This window comes from Molothrus aeneus, chromosome 5, assembly GCF_037042795.1.
Source record: "Molothrus aeneus isolate 106 chromosome 5, BPBGC_Maene_1.0, whole genome shotgun sequence".
Taxonomy (NCBI): domain Eukaryota; kingdom Metazoa; phylum Chordata; class Aves; order Passeriformes; family Icteridae; genus Molothrus; species Molothrus aeneus.
In genome coordinates this window covers 38,532,917-38,549,565 of record NC_089650.1, presented here as the reverse complement: position 1 = coordinate 38,549,565, position 16,649 = coordinate 38,532,917, and the positions used below count along the sequence as shown (strand labels likewise).

Here is a 16,649-nt window from a genome sequence, read left to right as displayed (position 1 = left end):
AAAGGTCTTTTCCTCATTGTAAGTTTTAATAGCTCTGCCCTTTTCCTTCTTGCCTTATTTACTTATATCTCTATAAATATATAAGATAACTGTAGCTTTGCTAAAAAGTGATTTATAATTCATTATCTTTCCTAGTTCACATTTCTAAAAGACTATGTCATCAGAAGCATTCCTAAATTTGTCGATTTTATTAGTAATAGAGAAAAATATCTTAAACTGGTAACAGTTTCCACATTGGCAGGAATAAATGAAATGTGAATCCTGTATAAACTTCTGCAGTCCGGAGTTGTTTCCAGCCTTGGCCTGCTATATATTCCCTGTCATATGCTCTCAGGAACAGAATCCAGATCAGTTTACTTCCTATTACATAATCTAAGTAGTTGTCACTGAGACTTAAACATTAGTAACTATTTCCACCCATGGGAGTCATGTGTTGCGCGAGGATAGAAGAAAAATATTTTCCCAGTATGTGAGAGATGATTCTTTTGGGCTGGGATTTAAACGAGTGATAGGACATACATAAAAAATACACTGGGCCATAATACTGGAGCAGAGAAGACAGCCCAGGGTTGGATTCTGATCGCAAGAGCCCAGAGTATCTTTTATAAAGTTTACAAAATTTAGTATCAGCAGAATTTTAATTGGAATCTATTGCATCTTCCTAATGCCAAATATTCAGCTCATAGATGAATGTGAGCATTATCTTCAGCAATAAATGAATTCAATATTGCCACTTCCAAATAACATGTTTACGTAAAAAGATAAAAATTTAGATTTTGAAAATATTAACTAGTGGTGCAGCCTAAGAACAGGCTAGCTTTTCCCATGATTGATATTTTTTACTGCAGCTTAGTATTGAAAGAATGGTATTAAAATGAATATCCATTATTACTGATAATGGAAAATCTGCCGCTTTAGAAAGATTATGCTATTTATTTTTCAAGCAATGATCAACAGCTGTGCAGATAATTCCATTAACACTGACTTAAAACCTTAGTTCTTCCATTTATAAAATATTACAATTGCATGAATTTATAACTCCATCCTTCCAAACATCAGAATTCTTCAAATACATATCAAACAAATAGCTCCAAATTTACATGACTTCTGTTATTCTGGGAAGTCTTATTTTTAAAACATTTATTCAGTGTGAGTTTTAGAGAAGATGAGTGTGCTGACGTAGTTGAAAGGCTAATGTTACCAATATTGTTCAATATTGGTCTAAAAAGAGTTAAAATATCAAGCATCTGTAAGTTGTCAAGCCTGGTAACCACCATACTTAAATATGAGGGAGAAGCACTAGAAGTTAAGAGTGGTTAGAAATTAATTAATAAGTTTATCAATACTCTTGCAGTGTAGGGAGCTAAGACTTTGACTTATAAAGGGTTTAGCTGAGCTTATTAAAACTAGTTATTTAATGGCAGAAGAAAATTTTGGTTTGGATTTTTTTGAAAAGTTGATTAGTTTGGTGGTTTGTTTTTTTCAGGTCTGCAGAATTTTTCATCAACTTCAGTCAACTTATTGTTAAATCTGATTAATTCTTCAGACTGGATCACTGGCATTTTCAATTTAGCCATCAACAGTTCATTTCAGTGCACTTCAATTTGGGCGGAGTGACAACCTCTTTAGGTTAGCTATTCTATTGACTGTCTTTTTGAAGTAATTAAAACAGAATTGCAATGACTTTGGTTGGAATTCATTTCACTTAACTCTAGCTATGTACATGTTTAGTCATCCAGAGTAAGCCAGTCCTATAGGTTTCCCTTAAAAACAGTGGAAAAATGTAGTAACACAAGAGATGATGAATAGAAGTCCAACTCATGACTGTGACTGTGAATGCAGATAATGGATTCCCAGGAGAATGTAGTAGTACAAAATATGAAGTTTAAAATAAAAAACAACTAAAAAAACAAACCCAGCAAGAAAAATCAGATTAATTATAAATACTGCATTAATATTAGTTTTGAAAGTTTATGTTAGTCATCTCACTACTGACTCAGCAATGCTCCAAATCTGATTTCAATGATGTAATAACTCCAGTATACTTACAATATAATTTTCCCAGATGTAGGTTCCAGTACTGTAAAAAACCTCACTTCAGTTACTGACTTAGTAATAACTTTTGGCTGTAGAGCAAATGGAATTTTATTTATACTAACAGCGTAATTTATATGTTTTTGCTTTTTATAGGGTAGTATCTTTCAGGACTCACTTCTGTGTCAGTAATCCTATTTTGAGTCTTCTAAAAGGAAGAAAGGAATTCTTCTTGGTCAAACTGAATAATACCTTCAAATACACTCTGCAATGGTGTGGCTTCAGCTTGATTATTGTGTGCAATTTTGGTCACCACAATATAAAAGAGACATTAAGCTATTAGAGAGTGTCCAGAGGAAGGTAACAAAGATGGTGAAGGGCTTTGAGGGGATGATGTGTGAGGAGTGGCCAAGGTCTCTGTCCAGCCTGGAGAAGAGGAGACCGAGGAGGGACCTTTGTGCTCTACAACTTCCTCGTGAGGAAGAGGAGGGGCAGACACTGATCTCTTCTCTGTGGTGACCAGTGACAGACAGAGGGAAGGGCCTGAAGTTGTGTCAGGGGAAGTTTAGGTTGAATATTAGAAAATGGTTCTTCACATGGAAAGTGGCTGGGCACTGGAACAGGCTCCCCAGGGAAGTGGTCACAACACCAGCCTGACAGAGTTCAAGTAGTATTTGCACAAAAATCTCAGGTGCATGGTGTGACTCTTGGGGTGTCTCGTGCAGAGGTAAGAGTTGGACTTGATGATCCTTTCCAACTCAGCATATTCTGTGAATATTCTCACAGCCATTGGGAGCTCAGATCTGTGATTATCCTAGTATAGATCAGCAAACAGTTTTTGCTGTAACTCCAGTCATCAGCTCAGTTGATGCTGTTCCTAAGAATCAGTCCATTGAAATGCTAGACCCTAAAAAGAAAGAAAGTTATGGGGATTTTTCATTTAATTTTATCTTACAGCATGAGCTTTTCCCCTCTTTTCTGCTTCCCTCCATGGAGCCTGCCTCTGCCAACCTCCTAGACAGTTGGCACAATGATTTGCATATCAAGGCATGTTTGCCTTAGATGTGTGAGGGGCTCTCATGTTCCCACACTGCTTCAAGCACTTGTTTTCTTATTGATTTAGTGGGATGACAAGTACACAACAATACTGATTCTGAACTGCAAATATTTACATATTTGTTTCATGGATACAGATATTTAGAACTAGTTCCTTCATCTGCTCTTCAAGAAAAAGCAAAATGTTTTGTTTCTCAATAAGCTAGTGATTTAGACTTAAAATACCTGTAGATATATTTTTAAGAACGAAGTAAAATAGGCTTAAGTAACAATGGTGATTTTGGGGTTATTTTTGCTTAGACTTTTAGTAAGAGTAGCAAACTCTAATGTTAGGCCTGTAAGTACAATTTAATGTAATATATTATATGTGAGTTATTTTATTGTCACATAGAAGTCTGGAAAGCATTTACAGACATGACCGTTACATTCAAGCCTGTAGGAGAAACTTTACAAAACCCAACATCTTTCTGAAATGCTGTCTAGCCTGGGCACAATTTAGTAGTCTTGGTCTCACACAGGGTATATTTGTCCTGAAGATTAAGCCCTAGTGGAAAAAAGGCAGTGAGTTCCGACTATGAGTGCTTCTTTCATCTACCTGGGTTTTATTTATCACATACCCCTTAAGTCTCTGAACACAGACAAAAAGGAGACTATTTTCCCATTTCAGGATAATTAACCTGTTCTTTAAGGCTAGGTACCAGAGCTCCTTAGGAGCTACTTTGCCTCCAGATCTGAGTAGTTAGAACTAAAAGCAGAGAACAGACTTTGTTGCTACCTTACAGTCTTTGCACATCTTCCCTTTCTTCAGAAAAATAAACCAAAAAACAACCTCGCAAGTAGGAGCAAAGCCTTCTCACAAAACTAACAAGATACATTTTTTTTCAAAGGCTCAAAATTGTTCCCAAGATTGTGACAATAACTCATAGAAGTTCGTGAGGCAATGCCATTTGATGAGATGGTACCTGCTATTCTGCCATCCTGCTTAGAATTCATTAAAGAGGGGTTAATGAAAATGGAAAATCTTACAGCATTTAAGCAAGGATCTTTGATAAGAGTATAATTCTTAACTCCCTATGTTCTAATGCTTCTATGTAATGCTTCTATGCTTCTAAGTAATTTATTTCAAATACAGCAGTGTAATTAACATGTGTTAAGGGTAAGTTGGAGCAACAGACTATTCAAACCTATAAAGCAAACATTCTACCCCACCTGTGCTCCTGTGTAGCATTAAGCAGTGCAAATAATCTGCATTGGCTACGTAATGAGATTCTAAAATGCACACATATTTAAAAATCTCAGTCATAACTCACATCTTATTTGGGCATTAGTCTATATGCTAGCTCTGACACTGATCTTAGACATGAGACTTAGGTCACTCTTAGGTCAGTCAGTCTGTTATCATATTTGTTTCCACAACTTAAAGTGGATTATATTTCTCAGTCACCTCACAGGGATGTTATAAGACTGATTTTGCTCAAGTTTGCAAAGCTTTTTGCAATTCTTGGCTTACTGTCTGGAACTGGAGGGCAGTACACAAATGTGAAGTATTTCTACTATCCTAACAGCAGCTGGGGACAGATTTTTCACATGCCAGTTCTTATACTCTGGGACATGTGGCTGCTGAGTAAAGTGGTGATGGGGCACATTAAGGACAAGGCAGACAAAATGCAAGCAGTAAAACAAACAGTTACTCTAACTTTGCAGAAAAACAAAACTAAAACTCCCAGTAAAATCAGAGTCTTAGTAAACAAGAGAACAATATAAACCCTTCTCAGAAGGGTCTTTGACAAGCTGTTATATTGATAGCTGATTCTGGCAGCTGGCAACTGCAGAATATTAATGAAGCATTGGTAGGCACATGAGCACTTTGAACAGGTTGATTGCAACTGAAGTCTACAATGCATGGTATCAAGATACATTATTTGTTTGTAGCATTTGCTCTTAGTTTGACCTTGCTTGCTTGCTACTTTTTTCCTTTTTTCTTTCTCCCTTTTTCCTTCCTTTCACATCTATCCTTTTCCCCTTCCTCCTCCTTCCTTTTTCTTCTTTCTCTCTTTTATTCACTAGTTCTCATATGCCTAATTAAGTTCAAATGTGATGAAAATTTCAATAAAAATGTTGCTTATCATATGTTATAAAAGTGTCCTCTTGTTTCTCTCCTACTATTTGGCAGCAGACGCATGCAGCTCCTATCACAGTAAACTGCATTCTTGTTCAGTGCTTACATAGATGGGATTTATACGGGGAGCTAGAAGGAGCTTAGGAGAAAATCCTTGTGCACATCTGACTCAGGATATGTAAAGGCTGAGGAATCTCTGTGTATTTGACAGCGAGAAGTGAGATTGATGGCTTCACTCAGGACCCACTCCAGTCACTATTCCCCTGCTGTTTCCCTGGGAGGGTGCAGGCCGTGTTCCTTGCCCACTGCTTGCCTATAAAGGCATAGGTACCAGCAATACTCTCTTGCTAGCTTTAAGCACATGACAGAATTCATATGACTGACTAAGAACACTGGTGGTGATCTTTATTTACTCGAGTTCTGTTTCTTTTTTTTTCTTATTTTGGTCTGGTACTGTGTCCTTCACGTGAACATCATCACGCATGCTTGTTTTTAGGATTTCTGCCATATTTCTTTTTATTCTTCACAGCCTGTAATAACCTATCGGAGTTTCTGAAAAGGCATTTTGATTATCACTGCTTCATTCCTCCATCTTTTGCTTCTTCCTTTATCAACATTTGTGTCTACTAATGTAAAATCCTGCGGTTTTTTGGTTGCTGATGGATTTTGCACTTGTCATAATACTACCTATATTACTCAAATATTACTAGTTAGGCTTAGGTTAGAGCTGGGTATATTAATGGGTTAGACTTCTTTAGGAGGGATTCAGTTTCAGGAATTGCAGCAGGACATTAAATGCAGATTTTACAGGAGAATACCACTTTAGGTCCTGAGCATGTGTGAGATGTTGAATTTAATGTTTGTGAGAAAATGAACACTTATTTTCACCTTGGTACAAACATGTATATGTTATTTTTTTCCTCTTCCCCTTTCATTGACTGGAGCTAATATTGGCCATGATGATCATAAAGGAATATCAGGGAAGCTATTCTTAGCTCTACTTTGTGGAATAAACAGGAGGTGTGAGATACTATGATCCAGGCTCTTCTTTGTGACAGCATGATGCCCACTGTAGGTTGGCAGGCAGGACCATGCAGTGGCCTTTGCACCAGTTTGCCTCTAGGCTAAGGCACAGGAGCAGCCAATGCCCCTTTGCTTGTCTCCTTAATGCTCCTGTAATTTACTGTGAAGTTCTTAAAGGGAGGAAAGCACTGAACTGTCAGAGCCTGTTCTTCTATCCTAAAGGGGTGGATATAGTGGGATCTCTCCAAACTATTAGTGACATTCAGGAAACTTCAGCATTCTTTTAGCTAATGTGGTGGCTGTGATTTTTCAAAGTGCTTTTGTATAATTTTTAGGAAAAGGAGTGCTTCCTCAGTAAATTGATAAGCCCTTTCCATTTTTATGAAGAGCAATGTGTTGATGTTGTTTGCCATCCCAAAAATTCATAATAGCGATAGAAGTGTTGTCATGTGAATATTAAATATGAAAACAAATATGCTCAAGCCTTTGAAGTGTAAGAAAACAATAGTTAACCTTTTTTCATTAAACAACCAAAAGTTTTCTCAGATGAGCAGAACAACAGTTTTTCTGGGATAGATGGCAAACTCTTGTTCTTTACTTCCACTTAACTCTACTTTTTTATGGCAAATTTGAGTTTTTCTGCTCTTGAAGAGGCAGTTGATCATTTTTATTTGTGCTCTAAGTTACAGTGGGCTTTCTGAGATACTCTTCCTTCTAATGGATCTTTATTAGCAAGAAGAAAGTAGTGTTTAACAGTGTTCAAAAAGTTAAGTCTCAGCAACCAGAATTGTTTCTGTTTGTCCAACTTGTTCTAGTGACAGGCCCAGGTTTTCCTCTCTGAGCTTTCTCAGTGAGCTAACATTAAACTGAGATTGGGGTAAGCAGAAACAAAGTACATACCAGAGGTTCTTTGTGGACATGCATATAAATAGATTTATATGCTCTGTGTACAGAGCAAGAGGTATCTACTGCTGCCAGCAGGAAATCTCAGTTATATGGTGCAGAAGCCAAACTACCTGGGCTTTTAAAATTTTGCCTAAAAACCTGATGTTTTAGTCATTGATTTAGCTTTCCCCAGTGGTGTGCCAGCTATATGAGATTGTAGCTGATGTCTACAGTCAGCTTCAGTGAACTGGAGAATCAAAAGTACACTGGGTTTCTATCACAGGGCTAGCCTAGTAATAGGTAATCTTAAAAACAATATTTTGCTTGTTTTGTGGCATATATTGCATGCAGTGCTACATGGCATTTACCCTAAAAGTACTCCAGGCACTATCCCAAGAGGTAAGTATAAGCTGACACAGTTGGGTTTTTTTCGTTTTTGTTAAAGTAATCATCTCACTCCCACTGCTAATGCAGTTTACTGTGAGAAATTGGAATATGCTGTAAGTGGCACAGAAGAAATCATGGAGAGGCTTGCTGGTAATCATAAGCATAACAGCAACCTACTCACTGTTATCGTCAACAGTTTTGAATACTAGTATGGCAGGAGACCAATCAAGAGTAATAAGTTGCCTAAATGCCCAAGAAAGAAACGGGGAGGAAAGAAGAATTTGCAGTTCATACTGTATGTGTAGGCTGAAAAAAAACTCCAGTTCAGTGTTTAATAATAACAGGATTTGTTAGTGGAAAAAAATCTCAGAAATAAAAAATGGATTTTGACCACTACATATTTTCTAAAAAAGTTAATGCAGAATGTAAAAAAGTAACGTTTTAGATATCAGGATGATATTAGCAATATGAAATTTATTTCAGGCCTCAGAAGTTTTGTGTGGATTTGAGCTGCCTGAATGTGTTGGCTACACCTCTTAGAACCTCTGTAAACTATCATTCTAGTGGCAGCTCTTAAGATCAATTCAAAATTACAGAAGCACTGTGGAAAGCTTCCTGATGTCTTCTAATATGTGGAAACAGCAAAATTAATACCATCAAGCTCCACCTTGTTCCTGCAAGTAATATCAACATCAAAATATCAAAATCTTAAGAGTAAAAAGTGGAATTTTAATATTATGTATTTATTTTATGGATACAGAGGGAATTTTAAATCTCTACTTAGATCTCTCCTTTTCAGATGTTCGCAATTTGTTCCTCTCTGTTGTTGATGATGATTTTGCTGCGGTACCAATAAATCTCACTAACACTTATTTATAGCATTTAATTATAATTTAGGTGTAACTTTTTTCAAATTGTTTCTTTTCCACTCTGTAGATTGTAGAGCTACATAAATTAACCCACACAAACAAGTCACTTTGCAATAAGTGACTAATTGCAAATACAACTTCAGTGACTGAGATGAGTGATTTTTAACAGTTGGCACATATTGACTAGGCTATTGGAAATATTCTTGCCACAAGTTTTTTTGCAAAACAGCTTTTGCTTCTAAAATCAGGTACTCTTGTTCTGTGGTCCCATGAAAGATGGTAACTGATCTTTTTCTCCAAGGGTTTTTTATGTTCTGTGCAGATGACTATTGAATAACATAGTTTGGTATGGAAAAAATAAAAAAAAATTGACAATCTGTTTCTTTCCTTTTTTTTCAGTCTAATTGGAGAAGAGACAGAGACCAAAAATGCCACCTGCAACAGGAGCGCCAGATTACCCACCTCCTGATGGAGGCTGGGGATGGGTTGTGGTCTTTGGGGCTTTTATCTCCATTGGATTTTCCTATGCCTTCCCCAAAGCCATCACAGTGTTCTTCAAAGAAATACAAGAGATCTTCCACACATCATATAGTGAGATAGCTTGGATATCATCAATAATGCTTGCTGTCATGTATGCAGGAGGTAAGACATTCCTGAAATTAGTAAATAACTTTGCTTAGTTGTTTTTTTCATGTGGGCTTAAAGCATTTTTTCCCTTTGGGCCTTTTCTTTGTTCCTCTACCTAAGATTCAAGTAATTTGAATAAAAAAATATTTTGCAATCTTTCCAAAAATTCACAATTTTTAAGAGTATAACTTCCCAACAAATCATTGCCCAAATAATTTCTTCTGGGTCTAGGAGTATATTTGGTCAGTTTCCACTGACTTGGTGAGATTTCTCAGTATATCCAATGATGAAGCTTAATCGCAGAAAATTATTATGGCAATGAGGGTTCATTCATGAGGCACAGGTATTCCTCTGTAGACAAGTGTTTACATCTGGTCCTTAGTTGTCCTGAGAGTGATGTTTCAAACATGCCATCTGTATGACAGCTAACAGGCAGACAATCTTATTCTTGGGATTGAACAGGGAACATAAATTCTCTGATACCTTTCTTCTTGCAAGTGAGCAAGTAAAGAACAAGACAGATGTAAAAGTATTTTAAAGTATAAAGCTATGTTTAAGAACTAAGTGTCAGATCTGCTTTGACAGGCTTTGTGCCTATCAACTCCAAAGACTAACTTGTTAAATTCTGCATGGTTTCTTCATTTTATCATAATTTTTTTCTCCTTTAAGTATTGGTGAGTGCTAGCTGCTGTTTAGGCAAAACACTTAGACAGTTCAAAGGTGTGAATTATGTTAATTCAGGCAACAGATCTGGTATTTCCCTTTCTTTTAATGCTAAGAGATAACCACGTAGATCATCTGACTATTTGCACTGATGAAGCAATTAAATGCATACATTTACAAACGTGTGTTTATGTATATGTACATATGTGTGAATGTACAGACATAGAGACTGAAAACACTGTGCTGATAGCATACTGATACTGAAACTCTTTAATCGCTGAAGAGTGTTGCTCCGGTATTTTTCAGAAGTGGTGTTTGTGTAACAGTAAAGTACAGTGTTGTCAGGTCCAGCAAATGATCTATTGAAGGGTTAATAAAGTGTCATTTCCAGCATGGTAGTTTTTTTATCTCTTATTTCATTCTCCCTAAACTCTGACACATTAATGGCCCTACCTTACTTAGTAGTCAGGGAAGTAAGGAGCATGCCTACTAAGAGGCTCAGGCTATCTGGATTGCTCTCTCCAACTACCTCTTATTCCCTGTCTGACTACAATCTGGTGCATTAGCTTTTTCACCTCAGTTGATGGGATGGAAAAATGGATCTTTTTTCAAATTCTGTCAGTCACAGAGACCTTATGAAGATGTCTTGACAAATGGTATCTGTATCAACAAAAGTATGCTATTGACATATTTTGATACTATTTTTATTCATATACTAATAGAAAATTGTGAGTTCCTCACAAGCCGGTGGAGAAATTTAAAGGATTTTATAGAGCCAGCGACAATAGTCAAGTGAATTCACCAAAATTCACCAGGTGAAGAAATAACTTGAAGCATTCAAGAGTGGAGTGAAAGAGGGTATATCTCCTCACATTCAAGTCCCCTCTAATGGAGCACTTTCTTAAGGGTGCATCAGTACTTGCACTCTGGATTGTAACTGTGGAAACCTCTGAACAAGTGTTGAACCCATCTTCCCATCTGTATGGGAAGATAACAGGTGTTGAAAAGCTGGATAATTTTTCTGCTTTCTGTACGCTGTGACTTGCTGATCCTGAGCTCCTTTAACAATGTGAAGCAGGTTTGCTCTATGGTGCAGGTGCTGCTATGTTGTGTTCTCTGCGTAGCATTTCATTTATGCCATTTCTGTCAGGTCAAAGTTCACCCAGGTTCACCAGGACATTTCGCTGTGGTCGTTTTTATCTGTGAGGTTCAATGTGCACATCTTTTCCCATTAAATACAAAAGATTAAGTATTTCTGCCTTTTCTCTAGTACTTCTTTGACTGTTCTAATTACCAGTTACTAACTGCGCTTCTATATTGACATTAAAAACTACAAAATTGTTTGCTATTCATTCTGCTGACACCTACCCCATTTACTACAAAGATTATCAGCACAGGAACAGTAAGCAGAGTTGTTTAGATATCTTGTTACAGACTCTTGGTTTTAAATTGCTGAGAGTGACGACCCTGCCTGATATAAACACTCTTTGAAGCCAAAGCTTCTCTAGGACCACTTCCTAATAACTGGGCCATTTAGACAATCACTGGCAGAATATGAAATAGCAATCCGGAAAAACATTTCTGAAGGAAATCACTTCATTGTTTTTAGTGTCTAAAGGTGATTTGATTCTTCTTTCACATTTGATGTGCTGTAATGTGAAATACACGTTCAGGCCACAAGTACAAGGTGCGTTGTTTACTAGGAAGTGTGATATGTGCACCTGCAATGAACACTGTTCATCATGCTACTAATGAAGGTAACCTGAAAACATCTACGATCTGTCATCCTCATTACAGCTTAACATTCAACCTATTAATCATCACAGTGGGGTCAGTGAATAAGTTAGACTCTGTGCAGACACTTTTTGCTTTGGAGGCTGCAGCCTCTTGCAGTAATTAGCTGGCATCTGTGTTTCTGCAACAAGGTATTAACTTACCTTTCAATGCCTCAGTAAAAAGCTCCAGTAAGGAGCTAAAAGAATGTTAATTATATTTATCACTTACTTCATACTTAGAATAAATGGCATTAAATTATAGCAGACCATCTGGCAATCCATATGGTCTCCTGCAGTCCTGGTTAATTCCAGCAAATAGGTCAAGCACAGCATTCACCCTGTTAGGAAAGCACCAGGCAGAGGTGACAAATCTGATAAATCAAATCAATATGAAACTAATTTTCTCTCTCAATCTGGCACAATATGCAGTTTCTTACTATTTTCTGTTGTGTTTTGGGGATTGGTTTGTTTGTTTTCTTAAGCTCTCTCTTCCTTCTTCCCTCACCCCCCCAACCTTTTGATGTCTGTTAGAGTTTCCTAAAAAGGCATCCCAAAAAGCAAGATCCAGTGATGTGATTAAGGTTACAAGTATTGCACATGCTCTACTGTTCAGGCCATGCTTGATAAAAGCATCCTCTGGAGAAGAGCAGTCATTCAGTCTCCATGGTAACTCCTTCTTCTGCCTCTCTTGAGCAGAGACTGTCAATTGCATTAAATTAAGGGTGATGGTTTTGTGATGGATTCCTACACCCAAGGGACTGAGATTGGGACCACCAGACTTTTGTTACTGGAGGACAGAAGCTGGGATAAAATGGAATTAGTTGAGTTATCCTGACAGCACAATCTGTGTTCCTGCATGTGTATGAACAGATATGTGTATAAAATGCATGTGCATGTATGTATTCCTATGTATATAAAATATATATGTATCCATACACTTACAGAGTAATATGTCTGCTCCAACACACAGAGAAATTAAGGAATTAAAGAAAAAGGTCAAATACGTTTGACCTCAAGTTCTCTTAGTTCATTCTTCTCTTTTTCAAAACTTTACCTCTCACTTTGTGCAGCGTTATCAGCCAAAGGTGATTAAGGAGCTTCTTATCAGAGCTCGATCTGTTTCCAGTAAAAATGTTTTCATTGCTTTCAGTGTGGGTTTGATAGGAGCCACAGTGGCAGCTATGAAAGCCATGTGACAGGTCTGGTGATTTCAGACAGAACTGACCTTGAGTTTTAGATTTCCTCAGGGAAAAAGCAGTTTGTTCACTTGCTGGTCCTTAACTCTTTTTCTATCATTTTTCCAAGGACAGTTTCAGTTTGCAGTTTTTGTTTCTTTTGTTTGTTTGTTTGTTTGTTTGTTTTCTCAAAAAGTACTTTTTGGGTGTAACATTGGGTTGTGAAGATTAGCTTGAGCTGGTAAATCCTTCAAGCCATACCCAGCTGTGAAATGTGGGGCGGTCTTGCTGGTCTGAAGTTCAGAAAACATAAAAGTTTCATTTAAATTCTGGATAATGTTTCTGAGTAAATAGTTGAAAATACATTTTTAGACTGCTTTGGAATAAAGATGCTATATAAGTGTATGGAGTGGCCATTATAATTTTTCAAAACACACTTATTCTTTAAAAATGTAGCACTTAATATCTTCCTTTCTCTTCAGTATTGCATAAGTTATTCAAGTCTGAAGTTACGTGTTTCCAAACACTAGCAAACCCTTGAAGGATTTTTCATCTGACAACACAAAAGTAGCCTATAGACAAGTCCTCATTTTGACTTTCTCTATTATTAATTTGGAAAATAACGTATCATATGGTATGTTCAAAATATTTGTGATTTTATCTCAGTGGGTGTTTTGGTGATATTGCTGTGAAGATGAAATGGCATGCACGGTGGAGATGACAGTTGTGAAATCCATGTAACACAAACAACAGATGGTTATGGATTTTTACTTTTGGGCAGAACCTGGGTTCCTACACTTTTCTTCCTTCCTGATAACATTTTCTAATTTCGGTTTTACAAATACAGGCACAAGGAATTCAGTGGCCATCAATATGGAGATTGAGAAGCTTTCTGGAATTGACCTATCTCCTTTGTTGTCAGGGGCAAGTGTTTTTCCCCATCAGAATATGCAAAGTGTTGCATTTTAATAACCTCATTTAGAGTGCCCTTGAAAGCAGAACTTACTAACTTTCTGAGTTCCTCATGGGCATAAGGGAATACTTCACATTTAGCCTGAGATATATGAAAAGCATCTATGTGAAGTTAATTTGAGACTCACAGATAAAAGAAAAGGAGTCGTAATGAGGTTTCACAAGAACAGAGCATTTTGACTCTTATTAGCAAATGGAGATAAGAGTAACAAAATATTATAAATATACATTAGTTCAGTTCTTAAAAAACAAGACCTGAATGCTAAAGCCTGTGAAGGGTAATACAGCCAGGTCTTGTATTTCTTGCAAGGCTTTGAGTTTTAGTAAAACTGGACATTGTAGGGTAGCGTTCTGCAGAAGGAATGCATGTTTTAAACAGAGATGTTCTAAACTGAGATGTCTTCCTAGATGTTTAGAAAACACTCTAAAATGGTCAAGGGAAGAAAGGTGAAAAAAAAACCAAAAGCATATCTGTTTTAGATGGTTTTATAAATTTTATTTTCACACAGGTTTGTCACCTTATGTACAGGAACAAGATGGTTTTTTACTCTGCAACTTGTTACATTTTGCTGAACAGATAAGACCTAATTGCTAAATATTCATTGCCTTTTGTGGATCCAATTTTGTCAAGTTTTCATGAAAAAAGGGTTTTGCTTGGGTCTGGATACATTTAGGAAGCCGGTCTCAAAGCTAAGGACATGCTTCCACTGGGAGAAATAAGGAGTTTTTTGTCTTTTGTTGTATGTTTGTGTTAATTTTGAGTAATTGTCAGAAAGACATTACATAATACAGAGTTCCCACTGTGTTTCTACGAACCTCTTTTGATGTTCCAGCCATAGGGTATTTGTCATGGTTTGATACATATGATCACCTGGGGCATGCTTTAGAGGTGAACATGGCAGTGATGGGTTAGTGATTGTACTTGGTGATCTTGGAGGTCTTTTCCAACTTTAACAATTCCATGATTCTATAGAAATATTTGTGGTTACTTAAATTTAATTAACTCGAGCCTTTTACTAAAACAGATCTCATTTACATAAAAGTAGGCAATGTGGATTAGATAATGAACATTAATTAATAACTCTCCCTTTGTAAGACTTTGTCTTGATCTTAATTTGGTTTTACAGACAGGGATTTCAATAAGTAAATAAATATTGACAGCTTTTTTATCTGCAAAAATGATGCTTTTTTGATTTCCACTTAGTTTAAATTAATAGGTCAAAGTCTAACAATAATAAATAACATGCATCATTTTCTAAGGAGCTAAATCTTTGGGTTTGTTTAAGAAAGGTATCAAGGGACAAACTGTGGCCTTTGATATGTTCATTGAGCTTGTAAAACTTTGAGGAAAGAATGCTTGTTTTGTGAGTACTGCAAATGTTGGATTAGTTCCCATATAGTTTTTCAGTGGATCATACAATGGCTGTGTTCGTGATGTGTGTTGGGTAATTCAAAGGTAATGGAACAATGGTCTAGCGCAACTGGAAATCATGAGACATTTATGCAGATACCAGAGAAGAACTGCAGGGAAGGAAAAGTCTGTGTATACCATTGTAGTCACCCAGCACTTCAAATGAAAGAGTAAACCCAGCACTTTACAAAGAACTTATTATAGAATTTTACTGGTCCATTGTTTTGGAATGTCTAAGAACTATTCCCTTGTTTATTTTGAAGAGTATATTCAAGGAAAACAGAGTTGTACTGATATGTTTAGAAGGTATTCTAAGCCAGTATCAAATGGCAACAGCTGAGACATACTGTGGTTCAAGATATGTAGTTATGCAGTCATTAGCAGAGGTGAGTGTGCCAGACACTTTGTGACAGGCTTGTGGTGATGCCAGAGGAACAGCAGAAATAAAAAAATGTGATGGTTTAGAATTTTTTTTATCATTATATTAGGTACTCTTTAAATTGATTCACTAATTTTGAAGATTTTTGCAAAGACCACCTGGTAAATGTGTTTAAATGTATAAACTATATGAAGCATTTTTTAGGAGTCAAAAAGATTAAAATCTAATAGTGATATTCTATTGAAATTCTGTACCTCCAAGAATACAAACGAATGCAGTTTTAGTAGGTAATACATGTTTTGTTGGTGCATACAAGCCAAAGAAAATCTTAGCTTTCTTTTCCACAAATCTTGGCAGGTATTTTTTCATTGTCAAGAAACAGTTAAGTATTTGCAGTTCTACCTGATTTTTGTCTGGGGGAATATCTACTATGACATGACATCCAAATGAAAGAATGTAACTAAAACAAGAACTCTACTGTGAAATAAGATGTTGATTTACTCATATAGTTCAAACACATCTTTTAACAGTTTCTCACTGATGATGGGAATGTGTGCCCGTTTGGTTTTCTATGCGTAATACTTGGAAACACGTACCATTAAGAGGTTTAACTTTTAGAAAACTTTGAAGAAAGTAATGGTATCCTTACAGCTGTTTTGCAATAGTAGCTGGAGATAATATGAACAGGATTCATGTGTTTCATCTTCCTCAGCAAAGGCACCTATATCTGACCAGTTGTCTAGACATCTTCTGTTGTCAGTCAATAAAGATGGGAACTTCTAATTCATTCCTCCTGAAGCTAAAAGTCCAAAACACATCAAATACAAAGACTTCTTTGGCTTTCGAGTGCTAAAAGAATCTAGAGGTAAAGTTCAAATTCTCCACAAATCTGAGTTGATGACGCCCTACATGATTGTTGCCCAGCACTAATACATTATATTTTGCTACCTAGAGACCTGGAAATTTAAAAACATTCTTATTTGAGATACACACCCACTGTTAGGGGTTTTAAGCTTGTTGTGTTTAACGTTTGATTTCTTCTTTAATCTTCTTGTATGTTGAATGGGTTATAATTCTCCCAAGTTCCAGTGACACTGACTCAGTTGCATTAGTTTTAGCCCTATTAAAATACCTGGTAATTTTAGCAGTACCTTTGAGCTTGTAAATCTTCTCTTACCTTGCAATGACTTTCCTCATACCTGTAATTTCCTTTCTTCCATAAGCAGATAAGAAAAAAACACAACTGGCTTGTCTAATAATTGTCTAGGTTTACA

The 16,649-nt window shown here is 36.5% G+C and overlaps 1 protein-coding gene across 2 annotated transcripts in view; it reads left to right on the top strand.

Annotated features, from left to right (window-relative positions):
• Positions 1-16,649, top strand: part of SLC16A7 (solute carrier family 16 member 7) — an 83,138-nt gene that overhangs the window by 37,730 nt on the left and 28,759 nt on the right. For both annotated transcript variants that reach the window (XM_066550231.1, XM_066550230.1), the window contains exon 2: positions 8,773-9,015. In XM_066550231.1, the coding sequence (XP_066406328.1) occupies positions 8,802-9,015 (214 nt within the window). In that variant the 5' untranslated portion in view covers positions 8,773-8,801. The remainder of the gene's footprint in view (positions 1-8,772; positions 9,016-16,649) is intronic.